Raw genomic sequence first — 22,846 nt, 5'->3', positions numbered from 1 at the left:
CAGACCCATAATCCCAGCCTTGGATCATGAATTAATCACAAACTGTTGAACTGCTCCTCAATGATTGCATGAGATTTTGAGGGGACAAATAACATACAAACTGTAACACTCAGCTTTTGTAATTTATATGTACCTAGGAATGTCCATTTCTTCTGACTTTGACATTTTATTAGAATATAGGTTCTCAAAGTAGGCATTTATGTTCTTCTGGATTTCTGCAGAATTCATTGTGATTTTGCCCTTTTCATTCCTAATTGTGTGGATTTGAGTTTTCTTTTTTAACAAAGTTGGCTGAGCTTTTTCTATTTAATCTTTCAAAGAAGCTCTCTAATTCATTGCTTCTTTTTGTTTTCTTAGTCTCAATTCGATTAGTTTCTACTCTAATCTTTATAATTTCCCCCACTGAATGCACTTGGAATTTAATTTGCTTCTTCTTTCCTAAAAGCTTACATCAGGTTATTTATTCGAGCTCTCTCAAATAAGGTTTCTAATTTGTTTTCTAATGTGAGAATTCACTGCTATAATTTTCTTTATTAGACTGCTTTCACTGTACACCTTAAGTTCCAGTGTATCATCATGACATTATTATTTAATTGGAGAAATTATCTAATTTCTTGATTTCACCTATGACCCATTGGTTGTTCAAGAGAATGTTATTAAATTTCCATGTGGTTGTGAAGTTTTTGTGGTTTGGTTTTGTCACTGAACTCTGATTTGTTGCGTTATGATGTGGTAACATGCATGGAATAATTTCATTTCTTTTGTATTTACTTAAGCACATCCTATGAGCTAAAGTGTGGTCTATTTTGGAGAAATTCCTGTGTGCAATTGAGAAGAATGTGCATTCTCTTGTTGGGTAGAACTCTTCACAGATATCTGCTAAGTTCATTTGTTCAAAGGTTTAGTTCAGCTCTGATATTTGTTTGTTTTGGGTTTTTTTTGTTTGTTTGTTTTTGTTTTTTTGTCTAGTTGATCTATTTGTGACAGTGGGGTATTGAGCTCTCCCATTACAATTGTATTGTGGTTATCTGATTTTTTTTTTTTGGAACCGGGGATTGAACTCAGGCCTTTGCACTTGCCAGGGAAGTGCTTATTCCACTGAGCCATCTCCCCGGCCCAAATGTCTGGATTCTTGATTATGATATGCCTTGATCTATTTTTTCCCCTCTAATCAGTAATTGTATTTCTTTTTCTTTTTCTTTTTCTTTTTCTTTTTTTTTTGGCAGAACCTGTGATTGAACTCAAACCCTTGTGCTTGTCAGGGAAGCGCTTATTCTATTGAGCCATCTCCCCGGCCCCCTAATTGTGGTTCTATGTGCCTCACTTAACTATATCCTTCTCTTTTTCCATGCTTGGGAAGTCTTCTGCTACTGCTTTTGTGAAAAGATTTTCTTATGTCCTACTATCTTTCGAGTTTTCATTGATTGTGATTAATCTTATGGTATCCTCTTTGCATTGCCTAGCAGATGTTGGATTGACTTTTTGTGGTACACTGCTATAGCTATCATCTGATGATAACTGCAAATGTGTCATCTGGGGCCAGTAGTCTGTCTTCACATTAGTTGATTCTGCTGCATATACTTCGAATAAAAATTTTAACTTCCTGGGTATCTGTTAGAATCTGTTTTATTTCCATAAAAACAAGAAAATTTATTTCTTGTTCTTTTCTATGTTGGGCATTCATGGTTTCTATCACTTTCCTAAGCTCTTTTATTTTTTAAAATCTGTATCTACTCTAGATTAAACAACTATGACCTTCTTTATGCTCTTCATCTCTTTAGTCATCTGTTTAATTATTTGTCATTTTTTTCTTGAACAGCATTCATCTACTTTGTTATATCTACTGTATCATTTCAGAAAGTTCTGCTGGAGGTCGGGGAGATGGCTCAGTGGAATAAGTGCTTGCCTGGCAAGCACAGGGGACTGAGTCCAATACCTGGTTCTGCAAACAAAACAAAAAGTTCTGCTGGGTAGTTTTTTAGTTCTTCTACCTCAATGCCTCCTGGATTTATCCTGAGCAAAATAGAGCAGTGGGCTTATCAGTTGCTTCTGTCCTTTCTCTCTCTCTCTCTCTCTCTCTCTCTCTCTCTCTCTCTCTCTTTCTCATCTGTGTTGATGCTTTTACACTGCCTATGGTAGGTAGCTTTATTACTACTATTGAGACTTCCTTAGAAAATGATTACTTTTCAAGACATCTTCCAGCTATTGCTGGCTTTTAGCTTTTCAGTGTGTCTAAAACTCCTGTCTCTTCGACTTATTAGGGATGAATAGTTGTGGCTTATTTGTCCAATCACCCAGTTCTTTGGTAGTAGACCATGGTGTTGCTTATGATTGCTGACAATCTTGATATTGTTACACAAGGAAGAACAACTGATCAGGACAACTGTATCAACTTGGCTAAAGTAGTACAACCAGCAATAACAAGAGCGTGAAGTACATTCTAGAAAATGATGAATAGTAATAATGGTTAACTTTCCACTTTTAACCATAAGTACCAGATTTATAGTTGTATCAGAAAATATAAGAGAAATCAGAAAATTATATACACAGTAAATATCCCTTACTAGAGTGTTTTTACCCTAAGGGGAGAAAAGTTTAAAGGTAGATGAGGACAAATAGAGAAATAAAAAAAGAGAAAGAAATTGAAAGCAAGGCTGAGGGATAAAGAAAGCTATGACAAAAAATAAAAACAACAACAAAACAAAATGAGAAAACTAAAAATAAAGAAAAAAGCCAAGAAAAAGGTAAACAGATTTCTCTGCAATTTAAGCCTGTGGTCCTGTTCTGGGGTGTACAACTCTGTGGCAGTGTCCACTTCCCGGTGTGTCTCCACTGTCTCTGCTGGACAAAGAAGGCAGACAGAGCTCAGGTCCATTGTAGATAATCCCAGCAAGCCTGAAGGAGGAATAAGGCCAGGTGCCGGCTCTGGGGCTTTCAACTCCACAGTTCAGGCCACGCTGACCCAGGCCTCTGACTGTGGGGTGGGGGCCCAAGTTGTTCAGCCTCCACCACTCTGGGTGTCTCTTACCTACGTGACCTCAGCTCCCTGATCCTGGATGTCTTCCTCGGTTGTCCCTCACCCAGTCACTGTGAGCTTTGAGCTGATGCCCACCCATGGCTACTCCAAGTCCTGAGTTCAGTTTGCCTCTTCCTTAAATGACTTGTTACTATACTTGATAGCCTCCAGGCAGATTCTCAGACCAGGACCAAACAGAGACACACAGGAAGTCTCCTGGCATTACCCCGTCTTTGGCTCACCTACCTCCCCACTTGCTTCTTTATCAAGAAATTCCTTCCCAGAGGTGAAAAAAAAAAAAAAAAAAAAAAAGCTGTCAAATTACCTACACACAAGAAACCATTCTGCTGCCTGCTGTGAGTTGTAAATATGGCCCATTTCAATAAGTGAGTCAGTTCCAACGATTATCTCCACTGATTCCCCAAGATGAAAGCAAGCAGGATTTCTATTCTTTGAAGAGATTTCCTCTTAGGTAATGGAGCTGATCTGGGACAATCTGATTTGTTATGCTTTGTTTTTTAACACAGATACACAAGAACATTTTCAGAGGGAAACTGGCTCTGGGTTGTCTGATCCTTCCTCTTTGGTGTGGTCTATCAAAAACTTCACTGCTTACAAAAGGAGGTGGGGGAGGTTTAATAATTACCTTTGCTGACCTCTGTACCTTTGACTTCCTCCACCTTGGGCACAAGACATGCCCCTTCCTCGCTGGTCCAGTCGCAGGCAGGCAGCTGGGCTGGCAGCTCCTCTGGCTCCACAAGACCAAGAGAAAGGTAAGGCCTGTAGGGTGATGGGGAGGCCCGATGCTCTCCTGGCTGGGTGGCCTGGTCTGCTCAGGGATTGCATTTGGAGGGAGCGAGGCCTGAGCATCTGGGACTGGTTTTCCTCAGCAATTGTTTTATTTTATTCCTTGCATCCCTGAATGGGAAACCTGTACCCATCCCACAGATCAGTTGTCCTGAGGGTCCCTAAACTTAGAAGGAATTATAAGAAAAGCAACACTGCCTGGGATTGATTCTGCTCAGTATATTCCAGTGTATTTTCAACAATATTTTACTTTTGAACACAAAGACACTGGATGATGGAGGCAGGATGAGTTTTGGAGGCAGCCCCTCTTGGTCCTCATCTCAGTCTAACAAGTTTATATTTGCAATCCCAAAATACATTCTTGGAATCCCATCAAGTTAATTCCAATCTACCACTTCCAGTGCAACTCACAGAGAGAATAAAGACACTAAGGCATATTTATAGTTATGGGAAGCCAAGGGGCCCTAAGTCTAGTCATAGAGATGACTATCTGGAACAAAGGCCTTGACCCAGGGATGAGCCTAGGTTTTGTTTTTTTTTTTTGGCAGAACTGGGGATTGAACTCAGACCCTTGCTCTTGCCAGGGAAGCACTTATTCCACTGAGCCATCTCCCCGGCCTGAGCCTGGGTTTTATCAGTCATGAAAGAGGAGTGGCTTGAGGATGAGTAACTGAGAATGGCAGGAAGTAGGTGAGGACTGTGAGCTGGGTTAGGTAGGAGGCCTGCATTTACATCTGTGATATGCAAAGAGAAGGATATGCAGAAAAAGTAATATTTATTATACTATTGAAGTATTATCTAATGTTTTAGGGTCTGGTGCTTCAGCTCTGATGTGTAATCTTTCAAGCCCCAGGAAGTCCTAGCTTCTATTTCGAGGCTCAATCCCAGCCAACAGCATGGAGCACTGGCTTTTTGTCCTGTTTTGCCCCATATTAAAGAGCAGCAGGAGTGGAGTATCAGGAAAACCTGCCTGCCATCTTCAAAGACTACCACCAGCAGCAACTCGGCACTGCTTTTAGCTAATTGAAGGGATAATTGGAGGGAAAATTTCTAGCCAGCTCTGTATCTATCAATACATGGAAATAGGGTCAGGCACAGCTCAAATGGAGACAATTCCTCTTCTTTTAAGGAGAGTCGCCCGGGTGGTCCTCCACAGTTCTCCCTTCTTTGCTCTGAAGAGGTTGCAGCAGAGTCAGCCATGGCTGTACGGCCTCTAGCTGTTGCAGGGTTGAGAATCTCTTATGACACACTTTAATGAGAAGGATTATAAGCAAGAGAATGAATACAGCAACTCCAACATAAAACCCAAAGTGAGCCTTGAGACAGGCAAATTAATTTAGATTTTATTTTTTAAATAGCAAAGTTATCCCAGTCTTTAACTTGGGTATCAAATGCGGCTTTCTGTTGTGGCATTGACAGCGGTTTTCTCTGAAGATCCTCTATATCCACGGTAATATTTTGGATTGCTTCTTCTGTATGTCTGTCATGTAATCACTTCTCATGGAGATAGATTTTTATCATATGCTAATGGGGTGATACAAAAGTGAGTCATATTATAGTGACATTTTATTTTTATTTATTTATTTATTTATTTTTAATTTCTTTTTTTTTAATTTTTTTTTTATTTATTTGAGAGAGAGAGAGAGAGAGAGAGAGAGAGAGAGAGAGGGGTGTGTGTGTGTGTGGCCAGCTCAGCCCACCAGGGGGCGGGGCTGGCTGGCATGTGGTGCTGGGGGATTGAACCGCGGTCCCTGATGCCTTGCCAAGCTTGTTCTAAGTAGGTGCTTTAGACCACTGAGCCATCTCTCCAGCCCCTATAGTGACATTTTAAACCTTGTTGTAATTGTAAACTTTAAATTGATCTCCCATCCAAAGTACAGAGATTTCTAGAATGTTCACTTGTGTGTTTAATAACTTAATATTATGCTGAATTTTCTTGCTGTCACCAGAAATTCTTGTCCAGTTGACTACAAAGTGAGCAGTTAATACTGAATGAGCTAACATCATAGAGTCAATAACTTCCCTGGCTATCAAAAGCACCAATGAAGCTATCCCTACTATAATTAATCCAAGTATTTTCTTAGTCCAATTGATAAATCTGTTAGTTAATGTCTACCAAGAAAAAATTAAGTGAATGACACCAAGGCTCTGTTAGATGGACTAGAAGCCAAACTCCAGGCATCCTGCCCACAATCACCACTGTGGAGTCATTGGAAGGATGTTCAGGCATGATACAATGGGCCAGATAACAATTAGTACATGAGAACATATTTGGTTGCTACTCTTTCTTTCTTTTTAATAGTACTTGAGGACCATAAGCACGTATGTTTACTTTTATGCATCTGTGTCCTTGTAATACTACTTTGACTTTTCCTCCAACTATCAGCTGCAGATGTCCAGTCAGCAGGAGTCCACTGTGAAAAGGTAGGGCTAGATTCCATGAAGTATGTTGTATGGATCCAGTTTTTCTATTGTTAATGAATCTGGAGATGGGAGGATTGAAGTCTCTAACTGACCATGTAACGTTGGACAAGGACTCTAAAGTCATGATATAGTCAGGAGAGCTGAAAAGGAAATCTCATGCCAGTCTCAATTCTTTCTTAGAGGGAAACTTCAGGGGGACCAATCCACAAGGTAATAATTAACGTTGCATATAGCCCATCCATGATATGGATCACTGCAAGTCTGCCAAGGGTCCAAGTTATCTTCCTTGAAATGAAGGGCATGAAGTTCTGGAATACAGGTAGGTGTGGAGGACCACCTGAGCAGCTCTCCTTGAAAGAAGAGTGAATGTCTCCATTTTGACTGAACCTGACCCTATTTCCTATGTACAGAGCCGGCTAGGACTTCTGTTTATCAATTGGCCTTAGGTAAATGTAGGCCACCCACCTAGCTCAGCTCACAATGATCACCTATTTCCCACAATTCTCAGTCAATCCTCCTCAAGCCACTCTCCCACTGAAAAAAAACAGGGTGAGGCTCTGGGTCGCTCTCTTGGTTCCAGAAAGCCATCTTCCTGGCTGGACTTAGAGCCCCTTGACTCCCCGATCATTGAAGATATAATTTAGGGTCTTTATTTTCACCATGGGTTACATTGTAAGTGGTAGATTGGAATCAATTTGATGGGATTCCAATAACATAACTTGGGGATTACAAATATTGGCTTCTTGGATGAGACAAGGACCTGGAAGTGTCTCCTACAGGTAGGAATGGTAGGTTTAAAATCTCCTACAAGGTTATCATCCAAGGGAATAGAATTTAGAATTAATAAGGCAAATTGTCCTTTAAACAATTATACTTCCCAAGTCTGATCTGCAGCCGAAATACAAAGGCTGGCATCTTGTAGGTGGGCTACACTCAAAGGAAGATATACAAAATGAAATGTAACATTAAGCTTAGTCTGTTCTTGTAAATGCAATAAATTTATAGGCCATGCAGAAATATTTATATAGGGGTATTGCTTTCTGCAGAATGGAAAACCTCTGGGGGCCTGTCCATCCATGTAAGAGGTCTAAGCCAGGATGCATTTGGTGTGTAGGCCCAATACACTTCTTCTTGAATCCCAGGAGTATACAGAGAAACTGCTATAAGATTAGGCTTTGCAAAAAGAATATTATCAGGTGATTGAACCAAACCCTGGCTGTTAACTAGGTAGCAAGCCTCACGAACGTCTGCTGCAGGCCTTTCCAGGAAGGTGGATGATGCGCTGTCAGGTCCATTGAGGTCTCGGCAGAGAGCTTGATGTGTTGTGTAGATGGGTAGGATTCTGGCCACGGAACAGCTCTGATGGTAGTAATGTCTCTTGATTGTCTGTGGAAATAAAAGCATAACATTGGCTCCAATTTAAAAGTGATGTCAGACTATTCCAAACACCTGTTTGGAGGTCACACCAAGCTCGAATCAGAAAAGTTAAAATATATGCAGCAAAGTTTTGACTCTGTGTTCCCCCTTTCTTTTGTTTGACAAGTTGATTTTTTAGTTTAAGACAAGTGTGTTTATTATTTGACCTTGGGGATTATAGGGGGTCCCTGTAACATGGTTTATCTTCTTGTTATCGAGAAAACTCAGAACATTTTTACTAATGTAAGCAGGAAACAGTATCAGGTTTTAATGTTTGTAACATTAAGTTAGCAAAGGTGATATGAAATGTTAGCATGGGGCATATGTGAGCACTTATCTATAAAAGCATGAATATATTTAGGTTTGCTAAAAGAGGATATATGGGTAATAACCATTTGCCATGACCAGTTGGTTCTAAGACCTCTGGGATTATAGTTCTGTTGAGGAATAGGCCTAGGAATGAGCTCACAGGCAGGACATGACATCATGATTTGTCTAGATTGTGCTCTGATAATTTTACATTCCTTTTGCAAAGGTTTAGCATTTTGGGAAACAAATTTATGGGGTTGTCTTGCTTTATAAAAAATGAAAACTGGATTTACAGTAGCACCTGTATTATAATTAGCTGATGACAACAAACCTGGGAGATTAGAGTGTGATTGAATAAGATCAAGAAGGAATGCAGCAACAGTTCTACTTAATAGAGCTCCTAGCAATTCTAAAAACAGTTGCAATAAAATAGGTTTGAGATGACTCAACTGTAGTTGTTCTCTCACCAATGTTGATAAAATCCTTAACTTTTCCTGCAGAGTACCAAAGGCCTTCATTGTAAGTCCAATTTTATATCTTTTTGTTTAATTCAAGGCAGAATTGTAAGAATACAGCTCTGCAAGTTTTTCGCTAAGCCTTTGCTTTCTTGATATTCCATCTTAGCCATCATCCTGCTATCTGGTAACACCTCTGAGGCTCTGAAGTAAGTAAGTGTCCCATTCTTTCATGAGGTCTATACACCACAGATTGACTGGAATGGATGCGATACATGGTGTTATCATACCTTCCTGTCCATCAGGGCCAATGTATGAAAGAGGCAGCACACTTCGTGAGACAGATGGAGGAGATCCTAAGCCTATCAGAGCTGCGGAGGCGGGTCTAGTTTGCCAAGCAGGCAGCCATGATTGGCTATTGATTACAGTGACATCAGCTCCTGTATCCATCAGGCCAGTAAGATTTCCCTTTAAACTTAATGTCACAAATAGGTCTAGGCACCAAAATACTCTGAGAAAAATCAAATTTTTTTTTGCTTAAAGGCTCATTCCTACCAGGTTCACACATGGACTTAAGGGCAGGATTGGAAATTTGAGTGGGAATTAAATTTGGGTTTTCTCCCTTCAACAAATCAAGGCAAGAAGCCACTAATAAATCTAATTTTGAATTCTGAGTGATTCTTCATATGAGGCACCTAAGGTTTCACTTTGGACCCATCCTGGTAGTGGGATCATCGTTTGTTTGGTTTGAACTGGGCATAACTGATTTAACTGGGTCCAAATCCATGGAGTCCTGACTGACCCTTCTTTGGTTGTTGCTGCTGCGGTCCTCAGTTTGGGCACATGGTTGGTTTCTGTGCAAGAGTGTGCCTTTTTATGAAACTTAGATTTATAATCTTTTGCCCAGTGAAAACCTTGACTAGAACGTACACACTGAGTATCCGGTAAATCCACTGAGGGGGCTTCCACCTTTATAGGCCATGGACAGTGACAGCAACTGTGTCCTCGCTTGCCACAATTAAAACATTTAACCACACCAAATTTATTAGTAAAGTGTTGGGATACAGCCTGTGCCGTGAGAGCAGAAGCCTGGGTGGCAGAACCAATGTTTTGTCATGAATGAATGTAAGCAGATAAATGTTTTGTATGAAGTACTGGGGCTAAGGCTCTTATACATTCGTCATTGGCATTTTCATATGCTAACTGAGGAACAAGCATTTTAGCTGCAGTGTTGTGAGGAGCCTGCTTATTTAGAGCCTCTTTTAGTCTTGCTACAAACTGGGCATAAGTTTCTGTATGGCCCTGGAGTATTTGAGTAAAGTGTTTATCATGACACCAAAGGTAGGAGGCCCCTCTTGGTCCTCATCTCAGTCTAACAAGCTTATAGTTGTAATCCCAAAATACATCCTTGGAATCCCATCAAGTTAATTCCAATCTACCACTTACAGTGCAATCCACGGCAAGAATAAAGGCACTAAGGCATATTCATAGTTACAGGAAGCCAAGGGATCCTAAGTCCAGCCATGGAGATGGCTATCTGGAACAAAGGCCTTGACCCAGGGATGAGCCTGGGTTTTATCAGTCATGAAGGAGGAGTGGCTTGAGGATGAGTGACTGAGAATGGCAGGAAGTAGGTGAGGACTGTGAGCTGGGCTAGGTAGGAGGTCTGCATTTACTTTGTCATATGCAGAGAGAAGGATATGCAGAAAAAGTGATTTGCATTATACTATTGAGATAGTCTGGGTCTGGTGCTTCAGCTCTGATGTATAATCTCTCAAGACCTAGGAAGTCATAGCCTCTATCTCAAGGCTCAATCCCAGCCAACAGCGTGCAGCATTGGCTCTTTGTCCTGTCTTGCCCCGGTTCATATTAAAGAACAGCAGGTGTGGGTTATCAGAGAAACCTGCCTGCTGTTTTCAAAGACTACCACCAGCACCTGGCTAGACCAATATGCACTGCTTAAAGCCAATTAAAGGGATAAGGAAAGGTCCTAGCCAGCTCTGTATCTATCAATACATGGAAATAAGTCAGGCACAGCTCAAATGGAGACAGCTGTTCTTCTTTAAAGGCGCGTCACTCAGGAGGTCCTCCACAAGTTTCAAGCAAGCTCCAGACCAGGATTAGCAGACAGCAACCTGCACTGGAGCCACCAGGCTACGAGACAGATTGTCCAGGAGCAAACAAGCCCCTGTGCTCAGGAAAAGACACAGTAAACTTTCCTGCAGCTCCAATGATACCAATGAACTTTTTTCTCTCAGAGGCTGAGCAAGTTCTCCCCCCAGGCCTGCCACCTGCACCCCTCAAACCAGAGCTGACCTTTGTTTTGGGAGTCTGTACCCAACACATGGGTGCACAGCCCACAGCAGCCCTGGCTGAGCTCCGCTTTGCATCTTGTCTGCTTTTGTGGGATCAGACTTCAGCCCATGCCCTCCTTGCAGCCTCCTGGATGTGGCAGGAGAAAAAGATGGAGGAGAAGACGAACCTGAGAAAACGCAGGGAGGATGAGGGCTCCATCCAGAGCACGGAACCCAAGGTCACCGATCTCCAGAAAGAGGTGAGGCCTCCTGTTTCCCCTGGGTCTTTCCCAGGCTCAGGGTGGGTGTCTGAATGAGGGCAGAAGCAGTGGAGCCCTGCTGATCCTGTGACCCACTGAAGCGCACGGCTGTTTATTTGCGCAGCAGGTCTTAAATGAGCCGTGCTCTGGACCTACCCTGGCCCTGTCTCTGGTGAACGCAGTGCACTCTTGAAGTTCCTGGGTCACGCATGAGCTTCTTGTGTGTGCTTCCATGACTGGGGAGGGCCTGAGTGTTGGGTATCTGCTCAACTGATGGCCTTTTCAGGGGTAATCAGAGGGGGCCTTCTGGTGTCCAGGTCCCCTCTACCCATCTTCAGCAAAGGTTTGATCCTTACACGACTGCCCTGGAGCTGGGCATCGCAGGGCCTCCAGCAGCAGCGCTCTGTCTTGGGGGTCTCACTGCAAAGGTGCAGCTGGCATAGACAGGACAGGGATGGAAGAGCTGAGCTGATACATAGTGAGGAGACAGGACTAGTGCTGGGCCTGGGAGGAAAGAAGCCGGGGTGGGAGTGGAGAGCAGGACAGCCAGGCTGAGGGCTCAGGCCTATAACTGCAGCACTGGGAGGCTGGGGGAGGGGGGCTAAGGCAGGAGCAGTGGAAGTTCCAGCCCTGAGTGAGCAGCATAGTGCCTTCCCAAATACCTGACTGAAAATACATGGGTGGAGATGGAGCTGCAAGGGAAGGTCCTGGGCTCCACCTCCAGGACCAAAGATTGAAATAAGAAGGAGCTGCACACTGAGCCTGCCCCGGGTGGGTGTGGGCAGCAGGTGCTGCACGTGGAGGGCAGGAGGCTTCGGGTCATGAGTCCGTAATGTGGGCCACTGGGCCACTCAGTGTGAGGCTAGATCTCGGAAGGCTTTGTGGACAGGGTGATGGGGCTGAGCCTTGGGTGGGTCCCTGGGGGAGCCCTGAGAGCTGAAAGGACAGGGGCCTGAGGAGTGCTGGCATGGGCTGACTGCTGCTTTGCTGACTGTTGCCTTACTGTCCCCAGGAGGCAAGATGGGGCAGCACCACTCTCCCTTTTCCATGCCCCAGTCTGATGCCACCCATATCCTTGGCACCCTGTGGGCTCAGCCACACAGTAGGACTGAGCATACCCCAGGACTGTTCCCAATGCAGTGATGGGGAATAGCAGCCCTCTCCTCTGCACATCAGCTAGCAGCAGCCTTCAGGGAAAGGGTTCAGCCCCAGGTTGCAGAGCCAGAGGTTTCCCCCACAGGGAAGCTCAGGCCGCCTCACCTGCCTGGAGCACACATGGCTCTGAGGCTGTGGGAAAGTGAACTCTGCCTCCTGGGGCCCCGCGGTATGTGCCTGTGTGGTGCCGTGGTAACTGGCCAGCAGCAGGGCCCTCTTACCCTTGGGATATGATCCTGAGCTTGTGCAGACTCAGCCCAGACAGGGTGGTACCTGCTGTGTTCACCTGTGCTCTGGGCCATAAACCACAGGCGTGGAGGCACGTGCCTGTAACCCTAGTGCCAAGTAGCCTGAGGAAGGAGGAAGGAGGGTCACTATCAGTTTGTGAGCAGCCTCACTGTACAGGGAAATGGAGGTATGCCAAACTACATAACTAGACCCTGTCTCAAAAATGAAAACAAAAACCAAAACAAAAAATTAGTGAAATTAAAACCTATTCTGGGCTAGGCCTGTAATCCTAGCATTTGGCAGGCTGACACAAGAGCATTACAAATTTGAACCCCACTCAACTTAGACTCTTTCTCATAATGAAAGATACAAAAGGGCTGAAGATGTACCTTAGTGGGAAGCCTTGGGTTCAGTCCATAGCAACACACACACACACACACATTGATTGCCATATAATTCGCATATGACACAATGTACAAATCTTTCCTGTGCACTATGATGCAGGAAGCCAAAGCTACACCCAGGGAGTCACCTCACCGAGCAGGTGCTCAGCCTGGAATTTCTGTGACTCTGGACTCCCATAGCCAGTCCTTGTCACTCTCGCAGACATAATGGGACAGAGTGCATCTGAGCTGGGTGTAACTCTCAGAAAGTTCGAGCCCTACAGGACAGATATAGCAGAGAGGTCTCAGTCCCCAACAGTTTTCTTCTCTAGGAAGTGTCTCTTGTACACGTGGCTCCTCTGGACAGAAATCCAGATCCTGAGCCTAGTTTCTTTGCTGAAGACTCCTGTCTGCTCTGCCCAGTGAAAGGGTCCTCCCAGCTGCCTTTGCTGTGGAGGGTAAGAGGGCTGGTGGCCAGGAGCTTGGCCCTGGGCCCGGCTGTGTAACTCTGGGCAAGAGCAGCTTCTCTATGCTCAGTTTCTCCTCCATGAAATGGGTATGATGTGTTATACTCCAATCATGGGACTGTTATAAGGCTTGGCGGTGGGGGGGGGTGATGGATAGGGAATGAACCCAGGGTTTTCACAGTGGACTCCAACTCGAGGCCTTTCTAAATTTTTTGGAGGCAGGATATATCTGAGTTGCTAAATTGCCCAGGCTGCGTTCAAGTTTGTGATCCTCCTGCTGGAGTCTGAAATTACAGGCATCCACCACCATACCCACCACAGATGAGCACGTTTAATATGTACAGAGCCTCAGAACAGTGTCCTGGTGGAATCACAGCAGCACCTCAAGGTGCACAGGCCTGGAATATGGGGTTCACTTTGAGCTGGGCAGACTCACTGCTAGTGGGTGCCTCTGGTCCCAGGGCCTCTGGGTGACAGCACTAACTCCTCTTCCTCTCTCCTCATCCCAGCTGGGCCTGTTCAGCGGCATCTGCATCATTGTGGGCACCATCATTGGTTCCGGGATCTTCATTTCCCCCAAGTCTGTGCTCAGCAACACAGGAACGGTGGGGCCCTGTCTCATCATATGGGCGGCCTGCGGGGTCCTCGCCACACTGGGTAAGAAGGGCTGCTCCTCCTGGACCCTGGCTCTTGGAGCCCAGGGAGAAGTGTCATCCTTTATGATACCAGATGTCAGACACCCTCATGCCTCTTGTTTGCACTAGAGATTCAACCCAGGTTTTTCTCATTGAACTACATCCCCAGCCCATTTTTTATTTTGAGACAGGGTTTCACTGAGTTGTGGAGATTTGTTGGTGTCTTGGTGTATCCCAGGGAGAAATGGTGGCAGGAATGAGGAAAAGATAGACAAAAAGACAAGAGCTGGGTCAGGTGGTGGTTTGTTTGCCTGATTGGCAAAGGACCCCAAGAGCAATAGTATGGATGTTTATTTATACTTATGCAAAGTTAGTGTCATGAGACACAAGGTTGCCAGCGACTAAAAGCTGAAATTGTCCAGATAGGATGCTTTTCTCAAGACTGAGGTGGCTTGACTGCCTTGGGCACTCTGGCCTTGTCCTGCCCTCCCACACAGGATGAATTTACAGTGTTAGCCACTCCCAGCATCTCTCCTTTACTGTTCTGTTGTGTGATAATGGGTGTTCCCTTGCAGTTGGAGAAGCTGTGTTTGGAGAACTCTATAGAAGACCTTTTCATTCTTGAGGCCAGTACAAAGATTTTTGGTACCTGTATACAGCAATTTATTTATTTTTTTTTTTTTTAGTTCTTGTGGTACTAGGGATCCAACTCAGCACGTTGTGCTTGCCAGGGAAGCACTTACGCAGCTGAGCTATATCCCCAGTCCTGTAGACAGCAGTTTAATCCTATATGGTCCAATAATCCGTAACAGTAGTGGTTTAGCAGTACAGCTGGTATGCCACCACAGGCCTGCCACCATTTAAATGGTATGTCAAAATCAAGTGACTGTTGAAACCCTGCTGCTTTTAAATTATACTCCAGACCTTATGTTCATTCTTAAAATATCAAAGCTTTTTTGTACCAATTTAATTTAGGCCTAAAACTTGCAATAAAGGCAAACTTTTTTTATCTTGAGAATGGAAATGACCTTTCAAATTAATCATCTTAAGAGGAAAATGTAAAAGCTTCCCTTTTAGTGTCAATTGTAATGGAGAGAGAAAGCCACTCTGTTTCCTGCTTTTCTGTGAGGCTCTATTCCTGGTGGAATGGCCCTCCATATCCCTCCAGGTCAGCAGTCCAGCACCTTTGTAACTGCAGACCTGTAGCTGCCCTACCTGGTGACCATCTGCACTTGTATTTTTTTTTTTTTTTTTAATGTATTTGGTTGTTACAGGGTCTCACCACCCAGCTTGGACTCATAGTGATCCTCCTGCTTTGACCCTCCCCAGCATTAGGATTACAGGTGTGCGCCACCACACCTGCACTCTGGCCAGCTCACCCTGCCTCGGGGAAGGGTTGGCGGGGCATGTGGTGACAGGGATCGAACCTGCACTTGCCTAAGCTTGCCTAAGCAGGCATCTTAGTGGGCTGAGGTATCTCACCGGCCCCTGCACTTATATTTAAAAACCTTTTTAATTTTTTTTCTTTTTCAAATTTTTATTTTGCTTTGCAGTACCAGAGATTGAACTCAGGTCCTTGTGCTTACCAGGCAGGTGTTTATGCCACTGAGCTATCTCTCCAGCCCCTCATTTTTAAATAATAATTTTCTATTTTTAACCCAATATATCCTCTTTTTAATTATTTATAATTGAAAATTTTTTTTGTCAAACAAAAAATGACTAATTTGTTGTAACTCAAAAATGAGGCAGGCTCGAAAAGAAAACAAGCACTTTATTTTAGCTGGTACCCAGCGGCAGACACCCCGGCAAGATGCTGAGGTGCGTGCCGGGAGGATGAGGGGAGTGGGTATTTAAGCCAATAAACCATAAAAGCTGACGTCAAGGGTTCATCTAGGGGCTACAGTTGAAAAATTACCTGTTTCTAATGAACAATAACAGGTTTAGTGGTGGGTACAGTTTGTAGCTGGGAACGAGGGCAAGAACAGGGCATTGGGCTGGAACTAGATTCAGGTGTGCACAAAGGACTGCGTGAGAAAGGCCCAACTGCAGGTTCTCAAGTAGAGAACAGGGCACAGTGGAAAGTTACTGCATTTAGAATGGCGCATACAGAACAAGATGGCGGTGCCTATGTCAGGTTATGACAGTTAATAAAGTTACAGTGGAAGCATACAGAGTTACAAAACTTGAATCAATTTCACAGGTTATAACATAATTGAGCAATATGAGAGCCTGGAGTGATTTGAACAGTGTTTTGAGTAGACTGAACTATAAACTTGATTTCTCTGTACAATCAGCATTGATGACACCAGGCAAAGCCAAGAGAGCACTTTGCACTGGGGCTGTGCCTCTAGTTGCTGCTTTTACTCCAGAGCCTCAGGTCTGGGCAGACTGCTAGTACTAGAAATGGGCTGTCTCACCCACATTGTCCCTCCCCAAGGGACACGAGTGCTGTGGCCCTCTAGCTGTGGTTGCTGTGCACAGCCGCTGTGCACACTGGCTGTCTTTCTGGCTCTGACTGCTGGTTATTTTGTTTTTGCCAGGGTAGGCACTATCTTGAGCCTAACGATTTTTTGGTGGCAGCAACACACATGCTGAACACCAAGGCCAGGGCGTGCTACAGTCTTGGCCCTCCTACTTAGCCACAGATGCACACTGTAGTTGGTGCACCAACCACCGTGGCTGGACCAGTCCCTCTGATGCGTAGGTGGCTGGGGCGTGCCAGCTGGGGTCTGTCTATGACTGGAGCACAGGACCCTTCCTGAATCCAGCTGGTGACCAGTGAATTCAGTGGTACTACCAGGATGCTTGGAACTAGCCACTCACAATTTAAAAGAATTTTATACCTTTTTCACCTGATTAAGCAAAACTAGAATGCCCAAGCTCTGTCTGCTGTACCTCCATTTTGTCATCTCTGTCCCACTTGAGTTTGGGACTTGATTTTAAAAGAGCACCCTGAGTCAACTCTTTCTTGGTGTAAAGTCCTTTCTAGCCAGAATCCTGAAAGGAAAAGTAAATACAAGAATCAAGCATGCCAAAACCACTTTTACATACATATACCTCTGTGATTCTTCTTTTTTTTCTTTGTATTTTAGGGAAGGGTCTACAGGGTGTTCAGGGTCTCACGACTAGATTGGATACATAGTGAGCCGCCAGTTTACAGCCTCCCAAGAGCTGGGATTGCAGGCGTGCACCACCACGCCTAGTCCCAATTGCCCTCTTAGCATGACCCGGGGGCGAGGCTGGTACGGCAGTCTGGGGATTGAACCTCCGGCCTCTGCTGAGTCACTAAGCTGCCCAGTGTAGGCTCAACCTTGCATTCCTCCTGCCTCATCCTAACAGAGGGCTGGGTTATGCCCTAACAGAGGGCCAGCCGGCCCTAATCTGTGATTCTTGAGACCCTATTTAATCTCATTTTTAACTGCCAGTAATTCTATCTTTCTCTTTTGGCTTCTCTTCAAGCTAATTTATCTCAGCCCTAGTGAACCCATTTTTGGCCAGAGTGAACCTGTTTCTGCCCTAGTGAGCCTCCATCCCCACACTTTACAGAAGATATGCCAGTACCAATGCACATCTGTGCTGAATACGGGCTTTAACCAGTTCACTTCTCCACCCTTTGCATGCACTCGAGACCCATTCCCACTGCACACTCTTAGGTCTTACCAGGCGTCCCTGCTCAGAACCAAATGTGGGGACTCGTTGGTGTCTCCATGTAGCCCGAAACAGCAACATGAATGCGGAAATGATAGACAAGAAGACAAGACTGGGCCAGGTGGTAGCCCATCTGCCTGGCTGGCAAAATCCCCAAAGACTAACAGTTGAGACCTTTATTTATACCTTTGTAAAGTTAGTATCATGAGACACAAGGTTGCCTAGCAACTAATAGCTGAAATTGTCCAGGCAGGATGTTTTTCTAAAGACTGAGGTAGCTTGACTGCTTTAGGCACTCTGGCCTTGTTCTGCCCTTCCACATATGATCGATATCCAGCTTCAGCCACTCCAAACACTAAGTCACTAAGCTGCCCAGTGTAGGCTCAACCTTGCAATCCTCCAGCCTCACACTAACAGAGGGCGGGGTTATGGGATGCACCAGCACACCTAGCTCTGCTCCCATTCAATGCATGGGTGGCAAATAAAAGTAAATCAGGCTTTCTCTAAATGACCAGTGGGAGAAATCAGTGTTGTCAAATGCAAGAGGATGTTGGCCTATATGACACAGAACACAAGGGGGAGGATGACATCTCATGGGGGACTGAGGGGACTCTATCTTCTCTGTTCTAGGAGCTCTGTGCTATGCAGAGCTTGGCACAATGATCACCAAGTCGGGCGGCGAGTACCCGTACCTGATGGAGGCCTTTGGCCCCATCCCCGCCTACGTCTTCTCCTGGGCCAGCACGATGGTCATAAAGCCCTCATCATTCGCCATCATCTGCCTCAGCTTTTCTGAGTACGTGTGTGCAGCCTTCTACTCAGGCTGCAAGCCTCCCGAGGTGGTCATTAAATGCCTCGCTGCCGCTGCCATCTGTGAGTGCCTAAGTCTGACATCGTGGGGAGGGGTCAGAGGTGGCTCAGGGACGTGGCGTCACATCCTGTGTCCATGCAGAGGCCCTGGGGGCCTGGAGGCTCTGGAGCTGGGCAGGTAGCCACTCCAGGAGCTGAGCAGCACCTAGGCCTATCAGGGGCTGCTGATGGCTGTCCATGCCACCGGCCAGTACCCTCCACTTGGGGCCTAGTTGCTGCTCCTTCTCTGCCCTCTGAGGGGGAGTTGATTTCAAAGGTCACCATCAGGTGCATGGTGTAGGTCTTTCCACTCCCTCCTTTGGATCAGAACTCCATGCCGTGGGACACAGTGTGAGGAGCAGTGGGAGGGGAGAAGAGAGACTCTAGGGCCATGGATACTTGAACACAGGGTGCGACCTGCCCTGCTGCACCCCTCCCAGTGCTCATCACCACAGTGAACGCCCTGAGTGCAAAGCTGGGAAGCTACGTCCAGAATTTCTTCACTGCGGCCAAGATGGTAATCGTGGTCATCATTGTCATCAGTGGCCTGGTCCTCCTGGCCCAAGGTGACTGTGGGAGGTCGGGAAGGGAGGGTGGGCACCACACAGCACACATGCACATACATACACACATGTGCACACATGTACACACATGCACACAGACATGCACAATGCAGAGTCAAAACCACTCAGCTGACACCTGCTCTCACTGTCTGCTTAATTACAGGAAATACGAAAAATTTTGAAAATTCCTTTGTGGGTACACCAGCATCTGTGGGTGGCATCAGCCTGGCATTTTACAATGGACTCTGGGCATATGATGGATGGTAAGGGGGACCCTGAAGTGTCCCAGATCTGTGCTTTTGAGGGGTCACATCTGACTCCTTGGCAGGGAACCAAAATGTCACATTTGGGAGACCAGGATTACCACTGTGCCATCCAAGCAGCCCTCTGGGATCCTGAACTCAGCACCAATACAAAATCAGGGACAAACGTTAATAAGATGGAGACACCTTACTCATAAGGAGTAAAAGGAAAGGAGAAGACTGATAGCTACCCAGGTTGGAAAGGGTCAGGGGAGAGGGCTGCAGGCAGCTGGAAGACCCCAGGGCTTCTGTTCTTGGCTGCTTTAATGGGCAGGGGCTTCCCCTCAGCCAGAACTTGCCGGAAGTTCACTGGCCATTGTACGCCTCTGCCTGACCTCACTTCCTCTTGTGGTCTATGTTCAGCTTCTTTCTGTCTGTCTGCTTGTTCTGGACCAATCTTTTAAGGTCTTGTTTTTGGGGTGAGCAGATAGTTGCCTTATTCTTGGTTAGCTTAGCATCTGAAGGGAGTGTGTGGATTTATTGTGCTGATGACCCTAGAGTGAATAATGGCATGACTCTAGAGTGAACACACGTGTATATTTGTGTATGTGTTAGTGCACAGGTGTGTGCACATGGCACCTTAGAGTCAGTCAGCCTCTCACAGTTTCTTCTATGTTTTATTGGAGGTGGGAGCAGCTTATGGTCTGTGTGCCTGGCCTTCTGTCCTTTCTTCTGCTTGACAGCATTTCTTCTGGTCTGTTGGTGCAAGTCCCAAGGGTAATAGATACATATATATTCTCACTCCCTCTCTCTCTCTCTCTCACCCTCCCTCCCCTTCCTCTCCTCTTCCTCCCCCCTTCCTCCCTCTTTCTCCCTCTATTTCCTTCTCTCTTCCTCTCCCTCCCCCTCCTTTTTTGGCTTGCAGTTTGTTTTTAGTTCCTTGTCAGGATTAGCGAGAAGACCTAAGGCGGCCCTTACTGTATGTCTAGTCTACAGACCCCTGTTCCTACCCTGGAAATTCTGATTTCACCTGCTGAGAAAAACAAAGACTTCTTTCTGGGAAAATGCACCTTCACATATCTCCCCCAACACTTTTTTTTTTTTTTTTCTGTCACAGAGACTGACCCAGGGTCTTTGCATCCCCATACTCCTGAAATTCTAATTTTGTCTAAGTTGACAAATCACCCTGTCTAGACTTGAACTTGTGATCCTCCCGTCTCAGCTTCCCACAGTGCTGGGATTACAAGTGAGCACCATCATCTTGCCTCTCACCCTCGTTGTTTCTGTTCTCCTGGGACCCCACAGACACCAAGACACCCACTCTTTTCTCTGCACGTGGCTCTGCCCGCTGACCAAGCCCAGTGAGCAGTGTCCCGAGCGCGAAACTCACCAGGCAGCTTTGGCTGAGCTGAATTAGAGCTGGCCAGTGTGGCTGAGGCCTGGACCAGCCAGCAATACTCAATAGGTGGCACTTCTGTGCACTCAGAGCTGGAGGTCCATGGGTCCTGTGCTTCTGTTTTGAGAAAGCACCACAGGCATCCTGCTGCTGGGCTTTCTCTTCTGAGCAGCTTTTGTTTCCACATCTTTTCCAAAAGAAAGTTTCCCATTTTGTTAAAGTAGTCTGATGATGCACTGCTTTAAAAAATACTCACTTCTCTTTTCCCCCCATTCCCGATACTAGGAATGAAACTCAGGGCCTTCAAACTGAGCTACCTTCCCTGTCCTTTGGAAGTTTTTCTTATTTTGAGGTAAAGTATTGCTAAGTCACTGACTTGCCCAAGCTGGGATCATACTCGCAATCCTCCTGCGTCAGCTCCACAGTGATGGGATTACAGGCGAGTGCCACAACGCCCAGCAAGGGGCAAGCGCAAATGAAGCCAGCATTTATTATTGTTTCATAACCTTTGTCAGAAATCAAAGTCACATATCACCCATGTTCCTTTTTTTTTCAGGAATCAACTCAACTACATCACAGAAGAACTAAGAAACCCTTACAGGTAAGAAGGCTGAACCAGGCAGGAGACCACAGATCAAAAGCATGTGGCATTCCTCTAGCAAGAGTAGAGCTGCTGCCTCTGTTATTCCACGATTCCATTCCAGCCAGTGAATTTTCCTTCTTCCACCCAGGGCCTCCTGTACACAAGGAGAGTGCTCTGCCGTGGGGGAGACTGGCTCTTCCTAAGCTCATCACCCACCCTTACTTAGGGTATGCTGGGCTGGGGAATGAAGAGCTCTGACTTCTTTACTTCCCTCTGACTTCCTTTGCTTTAAACAGCTGGATTCTACAACTCTAGGACATGAGAGTGAATCTTATCACTAGAAAAATCCCTCGACCTGCTGGTCCCTGCCACTTCATAGCCCCCACCCAGGTGGCCTCAGGAAGGACATCTGTGGCCTGGGCCACCACATCCAGAGAATAGGCTGTGTGGGAGGGAGGGGAGAAGACAGGAAATGGAGGACACAGACCCTCTGGGCTGACCCCTGGTGGGCTGGCGCTGTCAATTTCAGAAACCTGCCCCTGGCTATCATCATTGGGATCCCGCTGGTGACCGTGTGCTACATCCTCATGAACATCTCCTACTTCACCGTGATGACCCCGACGGAACTGCTGCAGTCCCAGGCGGTGGCTGTGGTGAGTGGAGGAGCTGTGGGAAGAGGCAGGGGGAGACTGGGAGAGGGACAGGTCAAGGGTTCGGCTGAAGTGAGTAGACCTTTTAGGGCTTCTGGCCCTTCATGTCTAGCTCCAGCCCCACCTAGCTGGGTGCAGGCAGAGCTCAGGGCTAGAGGGTGGGGCTTGGGGAAGCAGGGCTGGGGTCTGATAGGCAGGAGGAAGGAGAGAGAAGTGTGCCAGGAGTGATCTCTAATAATGAGGTGGGGGGGGATCGAAGCCCAATAAGGAGGGCGACGGATCTGGCATTCTGGGCAGGAGGTGTACATCCATCAGCCCAGTTACTTGGCAAGCAGAGGCAAGCAAGTAAGTTCAAGCCCAGCCTGGCCAAATAAAAATAATAGGGCTGTGTATGTAGCTTTAATCCCCAGAACACACACACACACACACACACACACACACACACACACACACACAAAGAGGGCTTTGACAGAAGAATGACAAGTAGTAGTCCATTGTGGGCAATTTGTAGTGACTTAGTGAGACTTTATTTTATTCTTTTATTATTATGTTTTTAGTGAGATTTTTATTTTTTTTATTTTATTATTTTTTAATGTATTTAGTACAGTGTCTACAGGGTCTCACTACACAGACCGGAATTGTAGTGATCCTTCCTGTTTTTCAGCTTCCCAAGCACTGGGATTACAGGTGCGTGCCACCACACCCAGTCTCATTCGCAGTCTCAGCACATTCTGGGGGCTGGGCTAGCATGGCATGCTGGGGGGTCGAACCCCCAGCCCTGTGTCTGTGACTCTTATTTAGTTTTTTTTTTTTTAAATACATTAAAATGTATAGAAGGGCCAGCCAAATAGCTCAGCGAATTAAAGCACCTGCAAGCAGGTTCAGGGACCGGGGGTTTGATCCCTGGGCCTGCCGTGCCAGCCCCACTTCTGGGGCACACTGAGATGGCAATTGAGAGTGGGTACACACCTGTAATCTCAGGTCTTGGGAGGCTGTAAACAGGCACATCACTTTGAGTCTAATATAATAGTGAGACCCTGAACATCCTGTAGACCCTTCCCTAAAA

The 22,846-nt window shown here is 45.8% G+C and overlaps 1 protein-coding gene across 1 annotated transcript in view; it reads left to right on the top strand.

The window, feature by feature from the left end:
• The first annotated feature begins 3,737 nt into the window (after positions 1–3,737).
• Positions 3,738–22,846, top strand: part of LOC101584297 (b(0,+)-type amino acid transporter 1) — a 34,508-nt gene continuing 15,399 nt past the window's right edge. Inside the window, exons 1-8 of the mRNA XM_004636826.3 lie at positions 3,738–3,789; positions 10,866–10,981; positions 13,724–13,871; positions 18,128–18,370; positions 18,787–18,912; positions 19,073–19,172; positions 21,104–21,148; positions 21,660–21,783. Coding sequence (XP_004636883.3) covers positions 10,874–10,981; positions 13,724–13,871; positions 18,128–18,370; positions 18,787–18,912; positions 19,073–19,172; positions 21,104–21,148; positions 21,660–21,783 — 894 coding nt within the window. The 5' untranslated portion in view covers positions 3,738–3,789; positions 10,866–10,873. The remainder of the gene's footprint in view (positions 3,790–10,865; positions 10,982–13,723; positions 13,872–18,127; positions 18,371–18,786; positions 18,913–19,072; positions 19,173–21,103; positions 21,149–21,659; positions 21,784–22,846) is intronic.

This window comes from Octodon degus, unplaced genomic scaffold (assembly GCF_000260255.1).
Source record: "Octodon degus isolate 3935 unplaced genomic scaffold, OctDeg1.0 scaffold00083, whole genome shotgun sequence".
Lineage (NCBI taxonomy): Eukaryota > Metazoa > Chordata > Mammalia > Rodentia > Octodontidae > Octodon > Octodon degus.
This window is presented reverse-complemented; position numbering and strand designations above follow the sequence as displayed.